This window comes from Passer domesticus, chromosome 14 (assembly GCF_036417665.1).
Source record: "Passer domesticus isolate bPasDom1 chromosome 14, bPasDom1.hap1, whole genome shotgun sequence".
NCBI lineage: Eukaryota > Metazoa > Chordata > Aves > Passeriformes > Passeridae > Passer > Passer domesticus.
The window spans coordinates 14,484,265-14,508,282 of record NC_087487.1 but is presented as its reverse complement, the minus strand read 5'-3'; the positions used below and the strand labels follow the sequence as shown (position 1 = coordinate 14,508,282).

At 51.0% G+C, this 24,018-nt stretch overlaps 1 protein-coding gene across 3 annotated transcripts in view; it reads right to left on the bottom strand.

Moving 5' to 3' along the window:
• Positions 1 to 21,351, bottom strand: part of ST8SIA2 (ST8 alpha-N-acetyl-neuraminide alpha-2,8-sialyltransferase 2) — a 31,582-nt gene extending 10,231 nt beyond the window's left edge. The window contains exons 1-5 of one of the 3 annotated variants that reach the window (XM_064388559.1): positions 21,140 to 21,351; positions 6,736 to 6,798; positions 4,718 to 4,846; positions 3,941 to 4,198; positions 1,169 to 1,462 (exon numbers count right to left, since the gene is read on the bottom strand). In XM_064388559.1, the coding sequence (XP_064244629.1) occupies positions 1,169 to 1,462; positions 3,941 to 4,198; positions 4,718 to 4,846; positions 6,736 to 6,798; positions 21,140 to 21,237 (842 nt within the window). In that variant the 5' untranslated portion in view covers positions 21,238 to 21,351. Of the gene's footprint in view, positions 1 to 1,168; positions 1,463 to 3,940; positions 4,199 to 4,717; positions 4,847 to 6,735; positions 6,799 to 6,924; positions 7,020 to 17,281; positions 17,473 to 21,139 lie in introns of those variants that run through there. The other 2 variants (XM_064388558.1, XM_064388560.1) reach the window with 2 other exon arrangements.
• Between the last annotated feature and the right edge of the window lie 2,667 nt (positions 21,352 to 24,018).

Here is a 24,018-nt window from a genome sequence, read left to right as displayed (position 1 = left end):
AATGGTTGCCAGCACAGGATTAGCAGCCTGTTGATTTAGAGGGCTTATTACAGGAGCTTAATTCTATTTTGACAGATGAAAGTAAGTTAATTATAGCTAGAAATAGCTCTGAATTTGGGTTGTGGGATTTTTTTTCCTTCATGTCTTCCCCTTCTATGAGTTGTGGTATCATTTCCTTCCCTTTTTTTACCTCAAAGCCAGTGTTTCCTGTGAGGTGCCTCTCTGGCAGATGTGGTACTTGCTCATTATTGCTGCCTGTGAGGCACCACTCCACTCCTCCCAGCCCCTAGAGTCCCTCCTTGGGCTTGCTCCTGGCAGAAATGACCCCAAAACCTGTCCCCTACCCACCCCCAGCACTGACACACCACCTGAGCTGGGACAGGAAACATCCAGCAGGGACCAAGTGACCTGCAGAGCTCAGGCTCAGAGGCGTGCAGGAGAAGTGCCCAAAGAAATCAAGGAACATTAATGCTGTGGCTTAGAAGTGGGAGCACCAGCTACACAAGGAAATTGCCATCCTGTAAGATTAACGGGGTCTAGTCAGGATCAGAGGACAACTACTGCCATAAGTCATCTCCAGCAAAAGTCACTGTCTGCCTCAACTCCCTAAATGCCTAAGAATTGTGATCTTCGTAGAGAAATAAAGCACAAAGGCAAGAGCCTACCCAATTCCCAAGTCATTTACATGAAAATCTCACCCCGTGGGCTCTCTTTTATTTTCTTTTCTCCTCCCCACCACACCTGTGTCTCCTGTACACCTGAAGATGCAGGCAGAGAACAGAAAGACCCTTTCCTTCCCTCAGAGTAAACCCAGTCACCATCACCCTGTTTATGTGACCAGCAGGACCAGACCACCCAGGCTCACACACGAGCTCCCTGCCTTGAGGAGCTGTGTCTGAGCTGTGCCACTGAAGCACAAGGTGACAAATCTCCCTGCTAGCCCAGTGCACACCCTTTTCTCCAAGGAAAGCCCTAACCACAGGCTTGGGAGTTACGGTGATGCCCCAGCAAAGCCCTGGAGGTGCTAAAACCCCTCAGACTCAAAGAGCACAGCGGGGAGCCCCTGCCCACAAGGTGGTGGGGGAACAACCCGTGCTGTGTTCCTGCAGCACAAAGCCTCTCCAGGGAGCCCAGGGTGCTGCCTGGAGCTCAGCAGAGAGGCGCTCACCCTCGGACAGCGTGCAGCAGGCGCAGCGAGGGGTAGGCAGTCCTGACGTTGATGTGGTGCTTCAGGATGAGCTCATTCACCCACTCCACTCGCTCCTTGCCCCCCTTGGCCATGAAGGCTGGGATCCAGAGGATGCTGCCGTTGAGGCTGTGCAGGCGCTGCAGCAGCTTCTCCCTCCAGGTCTCGTTCACCAGGTCCTCGAAGGCGCGCTGGATCACCGAGGGGTTCATGGTCACCAGGTCTGTCTTCATGCCCACGTCCTGAGAGTACTCCTGCACGGGGGCCAGGTTGCACCTGCAAAGGGGAATGTCGCCGTGATGTTTTATGGAAAACCCCTTCGCCCAGGATTTTCCTCCTGAGAAGCTGAGAAGCCTCAGAGGAAAAAAACCCCCAATAATTATATGCAACAGGTGCATCTTTGATTAGTCCATGTGAATTGTTTCTACTTAATAACCAATCAAAGATCCAGCTGTGTTGGACTCTCTGAGAATCATGAACTTTTATTACCTTTTTCCCTTTCCTTTCCTTTCTCCTTCCCTTCCCTTCCCTTCCCTTCCCTTCCCTTCCCTTCCCTTCCCTTCCCTTCCCTTCCCTTCCCTTCCCTTCCCCTAATAGATCCTTTCTCTCTATTCTTTTTAGTATAGCATTATCATATCATACAATAATATAATAAATCAACCTTCTGAAACATAGAGTGAAAATTCTCATCTCTTCCCTCGTCCTGAAAGCCTCAAACACAGCCACAGGAGAGCACCCAGCAGCCCTGTTCAATGGACTGAGAGGGCAGTGACAGAGTTGGAGTGCCAAAAGCCAGGCTGGTGACATTGTGCCCATTCGCCCTTGCTTTTGGGTTAAAGAGGAGGGAGAATGACCCTCTGCAGTAAATTAGCGATGAAGCCATCTCCATCTCAGGCCACCATCCCTCAGCACGATGGCACGTGCACACGTGTCCCCCTGGGACCAGGCTGGTGTCAGCCACAGCTGTGGTGTCTCCTGGGTGGTTTGCAGGGAGCAGGGGCTCTTCTGTAGCCTCTCAAAAATAACATTAGCAACAAAGCTCCAGTCTCTGCTCCCATGGCAGATTTTAGACAAAACAGCCTTTTCAACTCAAGCAAAGCACTTGCCTCTTAATTTTAGCCCTGCTGGAGTAACATTATCCCAAAGGCCTTTTCTCCCCTGGCAAGTCTCTCAAGCAGCAGACCTGGTGGCACCATGGTGACACTGACACCAGCACGAGGGGGATGCCAGGACATGGTCTGCACAGGGTCTGGCTGAGCCTGTGACCCTCAAAAACCACCTTATTCTGTAGAGTTCACTGGTGCCTCCTCTCAGATTGCACACGTGGGCACGGGCCATGTATCCTGAGCTCCTGTGCCACAGCAGCGTGAGGGCTGAGAGCCCATGGGACAAACTGCCAACAAGGTATAGAGTGGTTTCTATAGCTCCCTGAGGGGGGTCATCTGTGTCTGTGCCATGCCCATGGCACAGGGCAAATGGCACCAGGAACCAGCTGATGGGGAGATGCAGAGAGATGCTCCCCCAGCATCCTAAAAACCAGAGGCTACTCATGTGTCTGCACACTGAGTGCTCTGCTGTGGTTTGACAGTGAAGTTACAGTATTTAACGAGCAGGAATTGCAGCCTAAGCATCTGCCTCAATAATCAGCCTGTTTTCCTTACTTACACATGGGGAAAATAAGGGAATGGTGGAAAGAAAATCCAGCTACCGGCATAGGGGCCCTTTAGTTGACTCATCACAGGAGTGAATTCAGTAAAAATAAACATTGGACCTGTATCCTGGACACAGACCCAATCGCTGGACACTGCCAACTGTGCTGAAAAGGCTGCCTGGATGGAGCAAACCTTCCTCAGGAAGATGCAGGTTCCAGCAGTGGCTCAGACAACCTACAGTGGGAAGTGTGTCTGTGCCAGACTGCACCAGCACATGGCTGGGGAGAAGCTGCTCGAAATCCCCATCCTCACATCCAGAAAAGCTTATCTCCAGCAATTTTGCTGCCTGACATGAATGCCCCTCACCAAACTTTGCCAGAACCACAGTAAGCAGTTTTTCCCTCACTGGTATTCCAGTTCAGGATAATGCTGTATCCCCTTGGGCAGGCTGGAGCTGCCAGCAGCCAGGCAGCTGGAGCAGCAGGGCTTGAGAGGGGGACAGAGGTGACATTATCCTCATTCCCACATCACACCAGCACCGCCTCTGTGAGCTGCTGATGGATTGGGCTGTCCTTGTAATAGACTCACCAGAAAACAAATGTCTGCATGTACATAAATCATCTGTGGATTCCACAGCCTCTCAACTAACAGGGGCATCGGGCTGGGAGGGCAGGAGCTCCTCCTCTCCACTCCAGACACCTCCAGAAGTGAATTTGGTGTGTCCCAGCAGAGCTCAGGGTGTGCTGCTGCAGGTCCCTGGGGCAACAACAGCACTGGGGACAGAGGGGACACAGGGGAGTGCCACACCTGGGCACGCACAAGTGTGGTGCCAGGGCACTGTGTGGTGCTCGAGGGCAGAAGTGAATCAGCTTTGTGAGAGGCCCAGGGTGGGGTTTGTTTGCAAGAGGACAAACCTGAGAGAAGAGGAGGTTGGGGGGGGGAAATGGTGCACTTAGAAGAACACGTGGTGAGCACCTGGAGATGCATGGAAGGCTTTCCAGCAGAACTCATGGCTGTGAGGCCGTGCTGCCCCAGCTGAGCTGGATTCCAGCCCCTGCACTGCTCCCCAGCCCCCTTGCTGCAGGAGCAGTCCCCTCCCTACCTTATGACGAAGCTGTGGGCGTCGATCTCGGGGCCACAGCCACTGCTGAGCAGCACCCCCGAGTTGCCCACGATGGCACAGCTGGGGAACTGCTTGCCCTTGAGGGGAGAGGTGCGGGGCAGCAGCTCGTACAGGTTCTGGGACACGTTCATGGTGCTGTCCCTGTCAAAGACGTAGTGGATGATGTCCCCTGGCTTCAGCGTCCCCTTCAGCACCGAGATGTCCTTCTCTGCATCCAGGAACTTCAAGATCTGTTTTCTGAGCACAGGGAAGAAAAGAGCTTTGTCAGGTGAGGTACAGAGATAACCTGGGTCAGATGTAAGGTGAGCTCTTGCCTGCTGGCTGCCCTCACTCTCTGGCCAGTCCACCTGACCATGCTCTCCAGGCACAGATACAAAAGGTTGTCTCCATATCAATGCCTGCTCCCTCTCCACTCATCCCTGCCTGGGGCAGGCTACCACAGTCAGCCCACCATTAGTGAGAGTCCCTGAGCTGACCCAGGCAAGGTCTCCTTCCCTCTGTGACCCATCACCTGCACACACAAATTCCGCTTGGCCTGAAAAACAGGGGCTCAAGTGCTCCTTGTTTTGTTGTTGCCAGGCCAGCTGGCCTAGATGGGAATTCATTTCCAAGCAATCGTTTACAGATATGAAGCCTATCTCAGCAGGAGGTAAGTATTTTTATTTCTTCCTTGACTTCTTTAGATGATACACAAATTGCCAGCTTGCACTGGAGAGGACCAAATCTGTCTCTTGTCCTACAGGTAATTACCAGTACCTGATCTTCAAAGAGAGTGTCTGGTTGTGTCTCCATTTGGATGAGGCTGGTTTAATGTTGTGCTTAATGCTTTCATTACTTCTGTCAACAGCAGCTGGAGATGAGGAGTCATTTATTACTACTTCAGCTCTGGAGAAAAGAAAGTCAGGGAGAGGGAGACAGAATCTGTTAGCATCCCAATGGCACTTCTAATCACCATCTTCAGCTCTGGCTGCTGGAATTCAAACTTCATCAGAAAAGCAAAATTGTAGTTATTAGCTAAACAAGAAGTGAAAGCCTGTTCGTATTCTGCTGCACTCAAGCAGACAGACAGATCCTTAAATACCCGCTCGCTTCCAGGAGCACAGACTGACAGCCAGGCACAGCTCCACAGAAAACACACCATTACACACTCAGCTGCACGGAGGCAGGCACAGAAAAACACACAGTGACAGGCTGGCAGGTGGGTGCTTGCAGACAAGACACCCCAAAGCCCCAAAATTCACTAAGAAACTTCCCAGCCAAGGTGGCTGCCCTGTTGCCTCATGGTCATGCATGAATTTCCCAAAGTGGAGCCAGCTCATCTCCTGGAGAAGATTAAAATCCTCACCAGAGAGGAGCAACCCTCTCTTCACCCAATGGAGAAATTAATTCAGCTGAGCTGTGGGTGCTGCTTGTGTGACTGGGCTGTGAGCATCCTGTACTAACAGGGGCAGGCTGGCTCACTGGAAACTTTTTTCCTGCTTAGAACTGAGCTCAAGGATTTCAGCACCCACATCACCTGTTCCAGACCAAGAAATGAGCAGCAGCCAGAGATCACTGGGAGACCCCAGTGTTTAATCCCTGCTCAAAGAAGCAAATCAGCCCCAGCACTTCTGTGACATTAAAATCAAACTGCATGAATTGAAGGAGCTTCCAAATATTTGGTTCCAGCCAGCTGCCCTCCAAAAAGAAAAGCCAAGCATCTCATCAAGAAGCTGCGTGTGTATCTGCAAACCCAAAAAAGCCTTCACACTTCAGAGCACTCTGAAAAATACACAGCCAAAGCACTTGCTATCAGCTAAAGGGAATCTCCCTCTCCACTGCAAAGGGCTTCTTCCAGCTGGGAAATGCTTTGTAAATAAATGCATTTATAGAAAGCATGTAAACCCCAAGGAGGGAGCAGAGTGAGAGATGGGGCAGAGGTGGTGGCCCAGGCTCATGGACAAACATCCAGTTCCTGGGAACACATCTCCAGCTCAGGGAAAGAGCTCCCCAGGACACACTGTGGCTCACACTGTATAATGTTCTGAAAAGGCAAGGAAATGTGTTTATAAATGCTGGCTGCCAGTGTCCTGATGTGTGTGTGTACAGTACCTCTCCAGAGGCTGCCAGTCTGTTGGATTTGTTTGCTTCTTGCATTTTGCTGCATCACTCATGTCTTGGAAACCTTACCTAGAAGGTGTCAAAAATTGTAACTGAAGTAGGGTAAAGCAATCCTGGGAATAACTATGTTTTTTTGGTTTTGTCAATTTTCTGTGTTTTGGTCACGGGTGGTGACATCATCACAGAATGATATCACCCTTCCTTGCACACTGTCACAGAGCTTTTCAAATGAGCCACTTGGCAAGGCTGGGCTGACTGGGAATCTTAGTAAAAATGACAGAGAGAGACACTGAATGTGGCTGGGATGCCAGGGAATGTTATGGGAGTGCACTGCAACAAAACTGGAGTTCTGATCCCAGACACAGTGATTGCTCCTCTAATAGCACTTAAAACTATGGAAAATAGCAACTCTATCACTGACTTATTTTCACAATAAGTAAACTCTTTCTCATTCTCTCAATCACCACAACTTCCAGATCCATGGTTATTTACAAATGATTATTGCACTGAGCTGGAAGAAGGAGGGGGGGAAATGATTAAGAAAATGCAAAGCAGAAGTGAAAAGGAACAGATACATTTGCTAAATAAGAACAGCACTATCCAGCGAAGAGGAGAAGCAGATTAATAGCTGCCTTACAGCAAAAACAAATGAACACAAAATCTAATTTACAAACCTATTAGATTTGCTATGTAAGCTGTTCACAGCTGATCTGATTGTACCTCTGCCTCCAGAACTCCTGCAAGACAAAGGAAATGCATTATTTATAATTCCAGCTCCTTTCTGCCAAGCATTGTTCAACAGTCAGGAGATCCTGCTCTGAAGGGCTCCGAGCAGAGACACTGCCACGCCGCCCGTGTCCCACCCCATCCAGAAGGGAGATGTCCTGATGCCTCTGAAGGGCTTTTCACCCCTTGTCACCTCTGCCCTGCTGTGACTGTGGAGCCATTCTGGCAAAGAATGCCCCGAGCCACCCCAATTAATAATCCCTGTGTGATCTAACCAGCCATCACACACACCTGGTCCTGCTGCCACAGCACAGTGTGCCCTACAGCTGCACCAAATACATCTCCACTTCTCTTTACCAGCCAGGTGTTACCAGTGCACACAGAAGCTCTCCTCCATCTCCAGGCTGCCAATGGACTTGCCCTGTCCTTTTCAGGTAGGGACTGAATGATCTGGACAGATCCCAGCACTGTCTTCACCTGGGCTTTTAGTTGAGAACATCCAATATTTCTGTTTTACAGAGCCTCCTTGACTTGTGGAGACCTCACACTCTCAGTGTGCCTTCTCCCAGCTCCCAGGGACCCAGGCCAGACCCAGAGCTCCACTCCAATCCTGTGAGTGCCTTCAAGGCCCTTCTCCCCACCTTTGGTGTAACTGGGCTGAAGCTGCAAGGCCAACTCACCACAGTCATTCACACGCTGGAGCTGAGACCTGAAGTGACAGCAGTGTCACCCCCGTGGCCTGACACCACCACACAAGGACAGAGTCAGACCAGTCTGACCAAGGCCTGTGGGAATGAGCAGCCAAAGTTTCCAGCACCTCCATGAAGCTCTACTGAAGGACAGGTTGGACCAAGCCCCTTCAGAAAACCACACCATTCACACGAGCTGTGAATCCTCACTTAAACACATACAAGTATTGGTCTGCATCTAGCTGGCTGCAGAGCTCCTTCTTCTTTTAGCTGGCTGTTTTCAGAGGGGTCACAAAGAACAAGCCACCCACCTTGTGATGCTCAAGGGAGCTGGGCTCCCATTCAGACACATTTTAACTGCCATGTACTCATTGCTCTGTTTTATTGTTCCTGTTGCACAGATATCCCAATGAGCACGCTCATAAAGAGAACCAAATTCTCTTCCAGCAGAAATATTGCTACCCAGAAATATACACCTTAATGAAAATGTACCTCAGGAGAATGTATTTCTACCAGTTCTGAAAAAAATCCCAAATGCATTAGACAAAAATGAAAGAGAAAAAACGTGCGTGAGTGTGCTTGGTGCCATTAAAAAGGATTTTCAGACTTGCAGGATGCCACATAAATCCCCTCATTAGGCTGAGCACAGCCCTCAGCACCACGTAACATCAAACCTTTGGAAATGCCACGATGGTTTTCCCTTTCCCCCCTCCCGCCAGAGACCATCCATGGCCAAGTCAGAGCGAATCCTGCTCTCCTCTGTCCTCTGACAGACCCGAGAGCCTGCGAGCTGCTTCATTTTTTGGTGCATCAAGGGAACAGCAGGGCTGGCTCATTCCTGGAGCCTAGTGGCATTTAACAAGCCTCCCCATTAATGGGGTTCACGGCGGGGTGTGGGAGCAGGCTGGATTAGTGTGCAAACCACGCACCTGCTCAGAGGCGGCTCCTCTGAAGGAGCTTCCAAATGGGATTCACACTCCTTCACACTCGCTGTAGGACAGACAAAGCTTACAGAAAGAAATGGGTTTTTTTTTACCCTGAATACATGCTGGTTCACATGTGAAAGGAAAAAAAGGTAAATTAGGAAGTAGAGAAGACAGTTCCCTAGGTGTCAGTTCCTACCTCATCCATGTTTTGTGGCTACAGCAGGAAGGATTCAGAGCATCACAACGTATTATTCAAATGCATTTATCCAGTCTGGCTTTACATGCCCCCACTGACAGGTCTGCGTGGTTCCTCCTGGAATTGAGGCAGCTGTAGGGGCTGGGGATGCAGGATGTGAGGAGGACAAGTTGAGAGCACCTCTGCCTGTGTGCAGAGGTGGGGAGGGGCACTGGATGCCAGCTGAGAACCCCCTCCAGGACAGAGGCAGGGGTTACTCTCTCCTCCTCAAACACTGTGAAAAGCAAAAATATTGCAATGCAGACAGAGGCACAATGGGTTCTGCTGGAATGAATGAACAGGGAGGGGGCAGCTTAGTGGTGGAGGAGAGCAGGGCTCTGCTAACCATCTTCCCCATGGCTCTGGGGTCACTGCACTGCTGGCCAGCAGACACGATGCTCTCGTGGACACCTGAGATGCTGGCCAGGACACTGCTGCCTGTGCCAGGCTTGGCTTCTCTCTCCAAGACAGGGACACTGCCCAAAGCTGAGACAGGATACTTGGCTGAAGGTCTGAGCTGGCTTAGTGGATCTTAAAATGCTCAGAACTGTGAATCCTTTGGTGCTTTGTGTGCCACACTACAACTTGAGGATGCTTTCCCTACAATCTCCCTTTGTACAGTGGAAGGCAACGTGTGCTGTAGGATGCTGTGGGGTGTGTGGCCAAGTCCAGACACCCTGCTCAGCTCAGCCCACTGGTGGGTCCCAGACAGAAAAACCAGCTGCTCAAAACACCAGAAACTGAGCCCAGCACAGAATTCCCCAAGGTCTGCCATAGCTCTGTACCAACACAGGTAAGCCAGTACCTGTATGCCTTCACTTCCCCCACCTGGGAAGAGAAAAACATTTAGAAATGGAGGGTACTAATTAGGAAGCACATGTTAAAAAAAAAAAAAAAACCACAACAAAAAAACCCCAAAAACCCCAGTCCATTTTATTACACTGTCCTGACCTGGAGTTTCAAATCTGTTTGCTTCAAAAGGCAAAGACCAACCTCGATTAAAATAGCACAGATAGCATTGATTTTGAAAAGCTTTCTAGTGCTACACTGTGTTGGGACTGAATTGCCTTATTAATCTAGTTGTTATCAGTTTCATTGTATAGCCAGCTCCACAAAGTACCAACCTGCTTCCTAATCCTATTATTTACAAAACATTTTTCTTTGGGCTTCTGTTGGGATGTTTTCCAGTGATAAGTTGCATCTATATGTGCTAATGCCATCTTACTGACTTATGCCATCTTTTCTCATTTTCGCTGAGATTTTCAAGCTGCATTGCCACTATCTTAGATATTATATAGGTCAAAACGTTCTGTGCTCAGATGTAAAGTGACACTGATTCATATATCAGAGGATATAAAAGAAAAATTGTCATATGGTTCAGGTCATAATTTTCTTGGATGAATAATTTGTGACAAATCAGGTATGCAAAGACTCCTCTATTCACCCCCCTGAGAATGGGCCTGTTTAGGGTTTTTATTTCCCTTTTGATCGTTTCCAGCTTCTTAAATGCTTCTCTTAATTGTTGCTAGGTAAGTTTGGTCTCGCTTGGAGCCGCCTGGACACGTGAAATCAAAGCTGCTTTGACTGAACAAGTAGGTCACAGAGCCTCGTTGGGAGAGCAGATCTCTACGAGCAGACTCCACGTGTCCACGATCCCAGGCTCACAAACTGGAAAATGTGTTTTCCACGGCTATTTTACAATGCCCACCCCCCAGTCCTGCTTCCCCCAGCATTTATGGCAGGTGATACCCATGGGAAGAGGGCAAAGAGAAAGGAACCAAATGGAAATTTCAGCCACACCCAACCACCCATTTCACAGCTCACAGAATGATTTGGGTTGGAAAGGACCTTAAAGACCGTCTTGTTCCAACCCTCCTGCATTTAACCACATTTGTGAAGCTCATTCCTGGTGGAACAAAACCTCTGCCTCTTCCTGACCTTGGGCAACCCAAGTCCTCCTCTTCTCCCTCCTCCACATAAAAGTTAGATAATAGTCCCTGGGGGGATTATTAAACTGAATTTATCCACCTGAATTCCCCAGGAAGAGACTTCAGAGTGCCACAATTTTTACCTGAGGGGTTCAAAAGACTAACACCTACTAATTAGGTTTTCACAACCTGCTTTTATGTTAGGTGCATTTTATGATCCTTGTTTTACAGCTGGGACACTGGCGGTGAAGTGGCTTGGCCCTTAACACCAAAAAATGAGTTCCACAAGCCAGGATTAGGCACTGTGAGCTTCCAGCAGACCTGTCCTCTTGAAAACACTGCTCTTTACTTGCTGGGTGTGGCTCTTGCTGGGTGAGAGGGCCCAGAGGACCACAGTAACTGACCTGCAAAGGTTTCACTGGCCCAAAAAGCAGAGGCAGCCAACAGCCTCCTGAGATGGCTGTGCCCATTCAGGCAGTCTGTATCTATTTAAAATAAAATAATAAATCACCACCTACATTTACTTTGCTTTTTAAGGACTGCTCTGTTTTCCTCAAGACCAGAACTGCTATTTTCTATCTGAAGAGCTCACAAGCATGATGCCAGGCCTGCCTGGAGACCACCACAATCCCTGTCTTCCCAACCCAGGGGCTTTCCCTGAGGCAGCCAAGTGTGGAGGGGATGGGGAATGGGATGTTCAGCCCCTCTGAAGGCTCCTGTGGTGTGGCCAGAGATCCAGTCACCATAAATAACAGTTCTGGGGGAAAGGATGCACTGCCCAGCCACTGGAAATGAAGGATACAGATGGCCCTCCTCCCCCCAAATTTCAGAGATTTGCTCCTGCTGATGCTCACAGTGCTGTGAAATGTGGATCAGCACACAGGCTTCAACCCTTCTTTCCCCTTCCCTGAAATTCAGGGTTTGTGTTGAGAGCAGCAGGACAGCACATGCACTCCAGGGCTTTTGGGGAAAAAATTGTCACATTTCCAAGTGGTCTATGAAAGAGAAATAATTGGCTTCCAAATGCCAACCTGTCCAGCCCTACCCTGCAGGGTGGACAAGCAAAGGTGTCCCAGGAGCCAAAAGTGAGAAGAAACTGAGCCTAGAATCCAACCTGGATTCCTTGAAGATTGTGTCCTGGTTTTCTATCAGCCCATCAGAGTGTGGCTGAAAATATGGAAAAAGGCCACATTCATTGATAAGTCCCCTTGTGGGCTTCTGACTAGACTCTCAAGTGGTTACTGTGGAGTTCAGGTCAAAATCCACCATATTCATCAAATGCTCTGCTGTCCCAGGAGACACAAGTTTGAAGAGCAAGGGCTGCTTAGCCCCACATGTAAATCAATCTACAAATCAGAAACAAAAGCCAAAGCTGGATGAGAAACGATGGGATCAGAGATGCATTTCTGAACCTTGAGATCCTGCACTCAAACAGTCCATGGTGCATTTTCCTGGCACTGTCCCCCTCCAGGAATGCTGCTCTTCCAGGCTCCAGCATCATCCTGCCTTCCTGCAACCCCTTTCATTGACTACTGGGGGAAGCTGGCACATCAGACCCTTGCTGGCCATTCCTGTGACATGTCACCAGTTGTTCTGGAGGCTTTCTCACCCTGGGATGTGGAGGAGACTGTGAGGAAGAGAAGTGGTGGTTGCTGGGTGGTAGCTGTGTACCCACACTCCCCAGGGATTAATTGGGAAGACATTTCCAAAGCAGTTGTCTGCTAGGACAAAAGATCCTGCAATACATCTTGATGAGATATTTGAAATCACACTTCAGTATGTTTAAAAAATCTCACTTGATTATATTGTCACAGCTTGGCAGCCCAAGTGTCAAAAATTTCCTAAATATCAGGTGCTACTTTTAGTGTTCCTAAAGAAGCTTAATTCTAGCAAGTAATATGATTGCATTTGGGAAAGTGTGCCCATATTATGGCTTTGAGAAACATCCCCTAGTCCAGCTGGGCTCCCAGTGCAGCTCTGGTGCATGAGGAGCAGCCAGGCTGGCAGAACATCTTCCAGCAAGCACCAGGCAATGGCCTCACTGTTGCCCATGGCACTCATCATGGGACATGCAGATCTGTCAGCCCCGGGCAAAGCAGCCTGGTTAATTTGGTCACCTCTTCCCCCACCCCAATCCCACCTCCACAACATCACCCACCCTGCAGCTCCTTCCCAGGGACACAAGAGGATGGGAAGGTGCTCAGCATCCCTGCCTGCCAGTGGCTCCACAGCAGCTCTGCAGTGAATGTGAGCAGGGTTTGACCCTGGCACCTCTGCCTGGCTGAGAGCCACGGTCTGTAACACTGCAGGTGTCTGCTGAGGACACGGTGGAATGAAGACACATGAGCTTGCAAAACAGACATCTATTGCTTAATAAGGAACATGCCAATTAGTCTGAAACACTTATGAGACAAAAGCAGGGACAAATCAGCAGGAACAGAGCAGCTCTGACAGCAAATGGACAGGAGGCAATGGGAGATGCCCGTGGCAGCCTGTCACCAGGACACTGCTGGGGATCACTGGGGTAACCAAACCCCTGTCCCTGCCTTCAGCTCTGGGCCCAACCCAGTATCAGCTTTTCCTGAGCCACAAAAGTGACTCGTGCACCTGTGGAGTGTCAGCTCTCACATCCACGTGCATTTGCCACAACATCAGCATGGCCTGACTCAATCACCTCAAGATCCTCTAAAGACAAAATACTCTCAGGGCTCACGTGGCAGACACTTCCCCTCTCCCCATCCTGCATACTGGCAGGACCTTATTCTCTCCTTCATCTTTTAAACATTATTCCTGGCATCAGCTCTTTTTCTCTGGCTGTGTTAATGAAACAGCCAGCAAAGAAACAGACATTGAAGCAGCAAAAAGGATCCAGAGGGGCTTAGAACTGGGCAGGGTGTTTGTGTATTTCGTATATGTTTGTGCAATTTAGTTTTTTTCTCTTCTTTTCCTCTGGAAGGGAGAAAGCAAAAACCCCAAAAGTTCAGAGAAGATATAGCAAGCAGCTGAGATAAAAGCCTCACTGCTTACAAAACACGTCTACACCATACATTTGTCCTGAGATAATTTTTTCTGCTAACAGAGCAGAGCTCTCAGGGAGCACAAACAGCAGAGCATCGGGCTTGCAGCAGAGCCTGTCACCCTGACTATCCCAGAAACCAGAAATCCCAGTGGCTCCTGCAGCATCTTGGGTGCCACATACCTTGGGAGATGGTACAACATGAAATAATCTCATGTGGGGCCGTGGGCCCTTGGGCTCATCCTCCCACACCCCTCTCATCCCTTTTCCCAGTGCTCTCTGCAGCACTCTGGAATACTGAAGGTCTCATGTGGTTTCTTCTTTCCCTGTTGATGCAGATGCTGAGGACCTCTCCTGAGCAGAGACCCCTCCTGGGGCAGCTCTTCTGTATGAGCATCCTCAAAATAACATCTGGTGCCTACACAAGGAGGGCTGGCAGTGCTTGGGTGAGAGCTACACCCCACAACCAGCAACTGAGCCACCCCAGCACCTTCACAGTGATGCAGAACCCAGATCACAATGCTGAGCTGCCAAATACTGAAAAGCCCATGGTGGTTTCAGAGCTGGACCTCCTCTCTCCTCCCCTGCTCACAAAGCTACACCGTGGAAATCCAGGCAGCAGTAAGAAATTTAATTACCCACTGAGCAGCTGCTGGTTTCCAGGTGAGTGTGCTTCTGGGTGTCTGAAAAGGTGCTGGAGATGCCTCATGATGATACTTAACCTTTGTAGAGGAAATATGGCCACTGCTGTAGCCACTGGGCAAGAGCTGACTGATATCCCTGCAGGTGCTGGCAAAGCCTGGCTGTAAGAACCATCCTTGGATTCAGGGCTGCCACACACATGGTGATACCTGGAGCCCACTGGGATGCTGCTGGACTGAGGATGCCTTGAGAGAGCACTCCAAAACTGTGACAAAATGTGATTTTCAGAGCAGCCCTGCCCTTTTCAGGGAGGGACAGCGCGCTCAGCACCAAGACAGAGAGCCTGGGCTGGAATTTGTGCTTGTTTGGGATATTCCCAGGGGATTCCTGCACACAGTAACAAGGACCTGATCTGCAATAGCAAGAAGTATTCAGACCTAACTTTGGAAAGAGCACCACCCCACAGGGCTGTCACTGCTCTGGCAGGTTTTAGCAGTGCTGTGCCTGTTTCCTTGGATGAGTCCTTCCACCTCCCAGTCAGAGCCAATTCTGCTGCTGTTGATGAAGATGCATCTCCCAAGGCCACCACCACCATCAAGGCTGCTGCCAGCCAAAACAAGGATTTACAGTGGAAATGTGAAGTAAAAGGAGCTGTAAAGATACTCCCCTTTTTTCCTCTTCCTTTTTTCTTTCTTTTTCTATTGCATTGCAAGGGACTGAGAAGCTGACACCTAGACAGTGGTGTTTGCTGAAGGACACCTGAAACTCTGCACCTCCAGTGAATTTACTTTGCCAGGGAACTTGCTTGTTTCCTGAGGAAACTGGGGATGGAAGCCAGAGAAACGGCAAAATAATTATTGTCTAATCTTGTACTTTGGGCTTATTTCTTGCTGCTGAGGATGACCCAGGCCCAGGGGAAACAAATGTGGGAGGCAACTAGAAGAAGTGCAATTTTGGTTTGGTTTTGGAACAACTGGTTTTTCCAGGAACTGTGCCTGATGTATTTAAGCAGTGCTATTCTCAAGGATGAAAAAGAAAAATATCTGTAGAATCATACAGATTAAAAATATCCCTTAAGATCACTGAGTCCAACAGTCATCCCAAGACTGCCAAGTCCAGCATGAAACCATGTTCCTAAGAGCCACATCTACACATCTTTTAAATACTTCCAGGGATCATGACTCCACCACTTCCCTGTGCAGCCTGTGCCAATTGCCTGTCAGACCTCTCAGTGAAGAACTTTTCCCTACTATGCAATCTAAAACTCTTCTGGTGCTAGTTAAGGCCATTTCCTCATCTTATCATTAGGACAGCCTGAAAGCCCAAGGAAAGATAAAGGCACTCCTGTTAAATGCTTTTCCTGGAAGATCAAAAGCCCACATGCCATGAGAGAAAACCGACCCCCCGAGTTCATCCGTGCCTGGGGAAGGCTGGGAGGGGTGGTGGCAGCAGTGGATCTGCTGTGTCACTGCTGGCCCTGGTCCCAGAGGAGCAGCCAGGGCACTGCTGAGGCTGAATCTCTCAACTCACCGTGAGCTGCTCAACAAGCCTTCACTAAACCAGCCAGCACTCACAACTCCCTGCTCTCTGCTGGGACACAAAGGCTTCCTTTGCATTCCCAGCTGCAGCTCTGCACTGGCAGGGGTAGAGGTGGGACACAAAAAGCCCACCTGGGCAAAAAGGAAACCTGAAGCCCTGCTGGGAACTGTTTTATTGTCTCTATTGCCCTGGTCGCATGAACTGGCCTGGCTGCAGCAATAATGCATCCAAGAAAGGCTGGCTGGTGATTTGCATTCTCCTAACACAGCTCTCCTCACCAGCAAGGTCAGAAATTTCCTCCCTGTGGGTCTTATAAGCTGCTGACAACCAACGCTGGGCTGAGGAGTAACTTTTCAACAGCCTGGAAATCCCTTAGCACTGGCTTTTTTTTTTTTTCTTTTTTGTTTCACCTGGGGGTCTGTGAGTGCTTTCCATCCTGCTGATCCCAGCCCTCCACTACTCCCACCATTCCCTCAGAGCTCAGCTTAACGTGGACATTCATTTCCCAAACCTGCTCCAGGCAGGAGCACAGGGGCTTGGACATGTTTTTGTGGCAGCCTGCCCTGCCCCTGCAGGGCTGCAGGAGGTGAGGGAGAGTTTCATGGGGAGCAGAGGGACCTCTGCAGCCAACCTGAAATCGGCTGCCTTATTGTCAGAAGAGCTGCAATCAAAGCCTACCCTGAGTATTTCCTTACTCAAATCAGTGCTCCAACACTGCTTTTATTTTCCAGCCTGATGAGCTTTTATTAGAGCCCTGCCATACCCTAGGAGTACAAAGGTCTCCTCTGGCTCCATACTCATGAATGCTTCCAGGATGTCTATGGGCTCCTCTCCTGCAGAGAGCTATTCCTCCTCCAGCCCAGCCTGGATAATTTTTGGCTTGTGCACACCCACTGTGTGAGGGCACAAAAGCGCTTGTTGGTAGAATGGAGCACTTTCTCCAGCAAAACTTTCTGCTGGAGAGCAGGTCTTAGACTAACTCTGGGCTGGGTGCAGTAAATCACAGCCTGGAAGATGTAAGCAGGACATTTATACCCCATGCGCCAACCCTGACAAGAAGCATTACGACCAGAGCCCGCTCACAGCAAGCACAGCAGCCTCCATAAAGGACACAAAATCTCTTCCCGAGCCTTTGAAGGGCAGGTGCTGGAAAAGGGCACATGAGGAAAAAGTGGCAATTTACTGACAAGCTCCCAGGCAGGCAGGCCAGCAATATCAGAGACTCCTATTCGTCACTCAGAGCGAGCAGAATATAATTCCTGCTGTAATCAGGATGGAAAGCGATGTGGTCCGGGCTAGCAGGGAAAAGGTTGACTCATATTAAGACCAACCCATTACCAAGTGTCAAGTGCTCCCTAAGATGGCTCAGACGCTAATTCGAGAAGTCACCTGGTGGCAGCGGGTCACCAGCTCCCTCTACAGACAATCAGGACACAGCCGGACCCCCGCAGCCCTGCAACAGCAGGCGCACAGTGACAAAGAGAGTCCCCTTCAACCGGAGCAGAATCCTCCTACTCACCGCCGACAACAGTCACCCCACTGGATGGCAAATCCTTTGTTTTCCTCTGCGGGGACAGGGCTGCCCCATCCCGGCTGGGATGAAGGAATGGCTGCGCTGGCAGCAGCGCTCCCCGAGGCGGCCGGGAGCGCGTCTTTTGTTTGCTGCCAGCGAAACAAAGAGCGGGAGCGGTGCATGGAAACGCAGGCGCCACCGGGCTGCAGGAAAAGTTCAGCAGCCCGGAACCAGCTGGCTGCTCGGAAACAAAGTGCCAAGACCGCTCAGCACAGCAATACCTCACGGAGCAGCACACGCCGGCGAGCGTGTCCGCCAGCATCCCGCCAGCATCCCTCCAGCATCCCGCCTGCATCCCACCGGCATCCCGCCTGCATCCCACCGGCATCCCGCCTGCATCCCACCGGCATCCCGCCTGCATCCCACCGGCATCCCGCCTGCATCCCACCGGCATCCCTCCAGCATCCCACCGGCATCCCACCCCAAGCCACAGAGCCGTAGGTGACACGTCCAGACAGTGGCAAGGATGTAGCAGGGGGAAAACCCGCGCACAGGGGTGGGAGGAACGGGCTAAGCAAGAGCGACGCAGCATCACGAGCGAGAAACTGCTGAATTCTCATCCCTGCCCCAACACCTCTTTGTTTCAGCATCTCCTGGCTGTGGGAGGTGGTATGAGGATGTCTAGAGGAGAGAGATGGGACTGCTTAAGGCACAAACATCTTTCTCCGAAGCCTGTGACAGGCAGGCAGAGCAGCTCCAGCTGCCCTCGGCTCCTATCTCCCTTCACCTGCGAGCCAGGGAACTTATTGTCCAGAGAAACAGCATGGGTTTGGGTTTTTTTGTCCTTTTGCCAGTAGTATCATATTATGTCTTACTTTTTTACCTAATGAACGTTCTGTGTTTTCTTTCTGAAATTTGTCAGTGTTTGTAGGTGAGAGAAATCTGTTCCCCCCCACTCCCACCCATACGAGGAACATTCTTCCAAAGACAATCCAAATCGCAGGCAGGGGGCAGGGTACGTGTAAAAGTGGGCAAGCTGTTCGCTCCTCACAATAATTAGAGAGTGTTTCGATGCCAAGGAAAAAGAAGAAAAGAGTTGCACCTGCCTGTGTTTTCCAGCCCCCCTCAGTGCCACCAGCCTGCCAGGGGACAGCTGGGCAGCTCCTTCCTTCCCTGCTGCCCTGACCAAAGCAAGGGGGGCTGGGGGGTGTGAAGGAGGATGCTGAGCCACACAATACAACAGCCAAACATTCCTGATGTGGGGGAAAGCTGCACAAATATACAGCACCTCCTAAACCTCTCACAGAGAGGAGCTGTTCCCTCCTGGACACACAGAGAGCTCCTGGAAAACTTTGGAAGGGTCTCTTCTCTACACTGCTGTGCACTTTTGCTGTCACACAGTTCCCTTTACCTACAGGACCTGTAAAAAATACTATTTTGTGGCTCCCAGAGTTGAAAACCCTCTGTCATCCATCCCCTGACCCAAAGCAGAACAGGCACTCTGCTTTTCCATGTCACCACAGCAATACATTTCAGCCAGGTCGGAGCACCGTGCTCACCATTCCTGGCACCATGGCAGCACAAAGGGATGAAGTGCCCATTGTGCCAGACTGCTGTGCCTGGTGAGCAGTGTCTGGTCCCTTACTGAGTTTGGGATGCAGGAGCTCATCAAACCCGAAACACTCCAGAGACGCAATGGGGAAAAGTGGGTGGGAGAGAACACAGCAAGAGAAAGGCTCAGTTTGCCCGAGTTAATGATTAAATAACATATAATTAATAGAGCAGGGTCCCACCTTTGCTCTGTTTATCCCCCCATGGGAAGCACAGCTGATGTGGGCACTGACTTGTGGAAGGGTTGGCCATCATGTGCATCACAGGGCTTGGGACCCAGGACCCTCCTTCACCCTGGGTGCAGGGTGCTCCTCTCCTCTGCCAGTTCCCTCCTGTCCTACCAATTCTGATGCTGTGTGGAACAAGCTGCTCGCTGTCCCTACAGAACTCATCTGACCCTGTTGCCGTCTCTGCCGCCGCACTGCTTGGCAGCACTTCCTTGGAGGAACTACAGCAACAAACTCAGATGCCAGGGTTTGGAGATAAGCAGCCAGCAAACAGCCAATTTCCATACAATGTATAGAAAAGAGAGGAGAAAAAAGACACAATACTGGGAATCCCTAATGAACCAGGGTGAAAAACAGGACAAGTGAGTAACAGAATAGATTTTCAATAAGGGCACAGCAAGTTCTAGTGGGTAGATCTAGCAGATAGGGGAGGAGAGGGGAGAAAGAACAGAAGCTGGAAAAGGAGATGGGAAGAAAGCAAGGGGATCAGAGCAGCCTGTCCAATGGGGAGGATGCATCAGAAGATTTTAATTTCCTTTATTATTATATAGATAGTGCCAGCTCATTGCAGAGCAACAATTCATCTACCCTGGTAACCCAGTCTGGTGCTGGATGTTTCTGGACAAGGCTACTGACCTTTAAGCACTTCTTGCCTGTGGCACCCAGCATAACACAACAATGAAACAATAAACATCACTGCATTTCATTTATCATCTCATAAAGGTGTTTGTTTTGGTGTAACACAGTAGACAAAGCCAGCTGGTTCCAAACAGAGAGACCTTTGTGTCATTTGGGTGCCCCGAGCGCACACCTCATTACCAAAATTATTTGGTTTTCCACATTGCTGTAGCAAGTTCCTCAAGTTTATGCAAATCCTCCTCTCTGCATTTGTTCCTCTCATACCCTAAATTTCCAAGCAGACCTCAGAGATGGGGTTTACGGGGTGGGAAGGGTGTTGCTCCTCAGACTGAGGGGCTGCTTTAGCCCCTGCCATACATGGCACCTGCAGGTAAACACCGACCATGACAGCGATCAGTAAGAGGTGATCATGAAGCCCCTAACACATCCCACAGGGACACACCAGTGGGTTAAGCTCTCTGCTCCATCACCCCCACCCAACTGATCCCTGCTCAGTCTCTCCTATCCCACAGACTGGTCCCTTATTCACCTGCAGACTGGTCTGTTATCCACCACTCCCATCAGCTGGTGCCCTCTCCACCACACCCATCTGGACCAGCAGTGACACCTAAGCCCCCTGGGCTGCAACTTGCCCCAGCATCCCTGTCCAGCAGACCACTGACAGCAATATCCCACTCAGGGACCTTCTCCATCCGCCCATCAACACCTGAGCACTGCCTGTGCCCAAATCCCTCTCAGACCAGGATCTGCTCCAACATTTCTATCAGACTGGTACCCTCTCCACCATCCTAACCCAGACCTGTACCTGACAGAGCATCCCTGGACTGGTGCCTCAGCCTCTGTAAAAGGACCTCCACATCTCTAACGGGAGCAGTACCTGCTCCAGCATCTCTGCCCGGACCGGTACCTCAGTGTCTGTAAAGGGAGTGGTACCTGCTCCAGCATCCCCACCCGGACCGGCCCTCAGCGTCTGTAACGGGGCGGTACCTGCTCTGGCATCCCTACCCGGACAGGTGGCTCAGCATCCCTAAAGGCACCGGTACCTGCTCCAGCATCCCTACTCGGACCGGTACCACCGCGTCTCTAGCGGGAGAGGTACCTGCTCCCGCAGCCCTGCCCGGCCCGGCGTGGCTGCCCCCGGCCCGTGCCCCATCCTGTCCCCTCCTGTCCCCGTCCCGGAGCGGTCCCGCCCGGCGCTGCCCCCGGCCCCGCGGAGCCGCGCGGGAGCGCAGCGCGCTCCTTCCCCACTTGGGCACGGCAAAAACCGGGAGAGCCGGAGACAAAGAAACTGTCCGGGCGCCCGCCCCCTCCGCCGCCGCCGCCGCCTCCTCGCCGGTGCCCAGCACCGCTCCGCGCCCCTTCCCCCGCGCGGGGACGGGCGATTTACCCGCTCTCCTCCTCGATCTCCGAGATATCGGCGAAGATGAGGAAACCGACGAGCAGCGTGAGCAGCGCCAGCGTCCAGCCCCGGCACGGCAGCGGCATGGCTCCGGGGCTGGGCCGGGCTGGGCCGCTCCGCGCCGCTCCGCGGGGTGCGGAGCCCGGCGCCGCGTCCCGGCTCGGCGCCGCCGCCGCCCGGCGGGGCCGCTCCGCCCCTCCGCGCCCCCGGCCCGCCCCGCCGGCGCGGGGAGGCTGCGGAGGGGCGGGGAGGGGGCGCTCGGGGCGGGCTCGGCCCCGCCGCCCCCCGCCGCTAAAGTTTGCGGCGCGGCCCCGCGGCCCGGAGCGCCCCGAGCCGCCGCGCCCTGCGAGCCCCCCGGCAGCCCCTGGTACCCCTGCCAGCCCCTGGTACCCCTGGTACCCCTGCCAGCCCTGCGCTCCCCGCCGCCGTGCCGTCTCCTCCCCTGCGCCCACCGCGCGGTGTGGCGGGGTCGCTCCCGGCCGGGGAGGGGGTGGGCACCGCGCAGGCGGGGCGGCTTCTCCCCGAAAGGACAAAAACTGTGATAAAATCAGACAACGGGGGCTCCCGCGCGGGGTGCGGTGGCTGTGCCTTCTCCTCCTTAAAAAAGAAAAAAAAAAAAGCTTTTTTTTTTTACAAGAATAACTTATCACACCCAGGTCTATTACTATCAATCGCTGTTTTAGCAGCAATGATTTCTTACGCTCCTATAAATACTGACCGTCGTAACTGCGCTAGTCCTGCCACGACTCTAGATCCCGCTGGAGTTTGTGCGGGCAGAATTTATTTAAGAACAAAACTGCAAGGTAGGTGTTCCGCTTCTGAGATGCTTGGCTGCATCTCAACCACCTTGCAACCCCTGCAAACATCCTCCTGCAGGCTATAGGCACCCTTGGGTTTTGTTACGGAGAGAAAACCTGCAGTTTCTACATAGAAAGTGTGTGAAAGCTGGGAAAAACACTAAAGTAAGTACTGGCTGGACCAAAGAACCGCCAAAAAGCAACCAGGAGGTGCTTTCTCTATATCCCTGTTACCTGTTAGTTCAATGACAGACATGGAGGGGCTGGCTGTGTCTGGGTTTAGGCAAGGCCAGCCTGGCAGAGCATCACCAAATCCAAGCACAACTCTTTCAGACCAGAAAGTTGCTGAAAATCAGAATATCTGGTGATATATGCACTGCCGAGCTGGAGAGGCACGCGATAGATTTATAATGCAGCAGAGAGAAGCAGCACAGATGTGTTGAGAGCGAGAGATACTAATTGCTTACATATTTAAAACAGCATCTTTAGTCTGAATGGGAGGCACCATTAAGCAAAACAGAGCTATTAACTGGGGCCACTTGGAAAGCTGCCATTTTCCCTTCTGTGCACGGCTTTTTGCATCAATTCAGAAGTACAGTGAGATTCACTGTCAGTGTTGTGTGACTCCTGCCGAGGTGCCTTGCACCAGGATAAAGCTGTCCATATGTACAGGGGTGCTAACACCAGGATAGCGTATGGAGAGGCACACTGAGCACAAGACTTCTCTCTTTATCTGGATTAAATGGTGGAATGAGTGTGTTATGGCCCACGTGCTTTCCTGGGGATTCTGAAACTCCTGTAGAAAGAGGAGACAAACAAATCACCATTACATTTATAGGTAAAAAATACAACACAGGTGAGTCTGGTGCAATTATATTGTAGTGCATATATGGCAAATTTACACTCCAGTATACAGCTTTCATAATAGAGCATATTCAGGACCCTGGGGAGAAAGTGATTTTAGGTGGCATAAGTAGCCCTATAATTTACCTTCTGCGTAAATCTGAGAAAAGCCTCATTTTCCTCCCATTTTATTCATCTTGGACTCCTTTTGCCCACCGTGTTCTGGCGTTTCACAGCGGTGTGACTGGCCTGAGGATGAGGAAGCAGGCTCTGAGGTGACCTTGCTGGTGCAGGGACTGACATTGGGGCTTCCCGAGATGCAGCGGGGCACAGCACCAGTCCCCTGTGGTTCGGGAGCACCACACCGCAGCTGGCTTCTCCTCCTACACATCCTCGGGAATACAGATGGAGATATCTGCTCCTGCATCTTTCTCAGCTCCATCCCAGGTGGTGTTCCAGCCCCTTTTGTCTGATCTTTGTGTTTCAGTTGCCAATCACAGTGTCAATGTGCAAGAACAGAAATCTCGATGGAGGCTGAGGAATAAGAGGAACAATCATTCAGTGCTCGGTGGGAGTTGGTTTTCCTGGACAAGGACTCTCAGGGGCAAGGGCATCCTGTCTGCTGAGATGCTGCTTCTGCTGAGGAGTAGCTTTTCTTAAAAGACACGCTGGGATTTGGCTCTGCTCCTGTGTAAGTCAATGGAAATGCTGCTATTAACTGAAATTGAAAAAAAATCCTCCTTGCAGGGTGAGCTGAGAGTTAAGCTTGATGTCCTTCACTGGAGAGCTCCATTGCTAGGGGCTCACACAAAGAGCTCTGTGAATCCTCTACTTGGTGTCATCTGTTGCTTTATTCCTCTGGAAGATGTAGGTCAAAAAAAAAAGGTCATTCTTTGATTTGGCTTCAGACACAGGGACCAGGACCTCGAAGTGCAGCTGGTTTGAGATGAGGAGGCAGAAAGCTGGATAGAAAATGCAGGAACAGTGCAGCTTGCTGAATTATTTTGTAATCAATTAACAAAGCTGTGTAACACCACCAAGTGTGACTCTGCGATGGAAACCTCGAGATCTCAATGCACTGCTGAGGGCTAAATTCTGCACAGTCAGGAGTCTTGCTGCAGTGATAAGAGGAAATTAATATAATAATACTGACTACAGAGAGGACAGTTTACTCTGCATTCACTCCAAGTCCATCCTTTACAGCATCCTGGCCAGATTTGGGGGAGG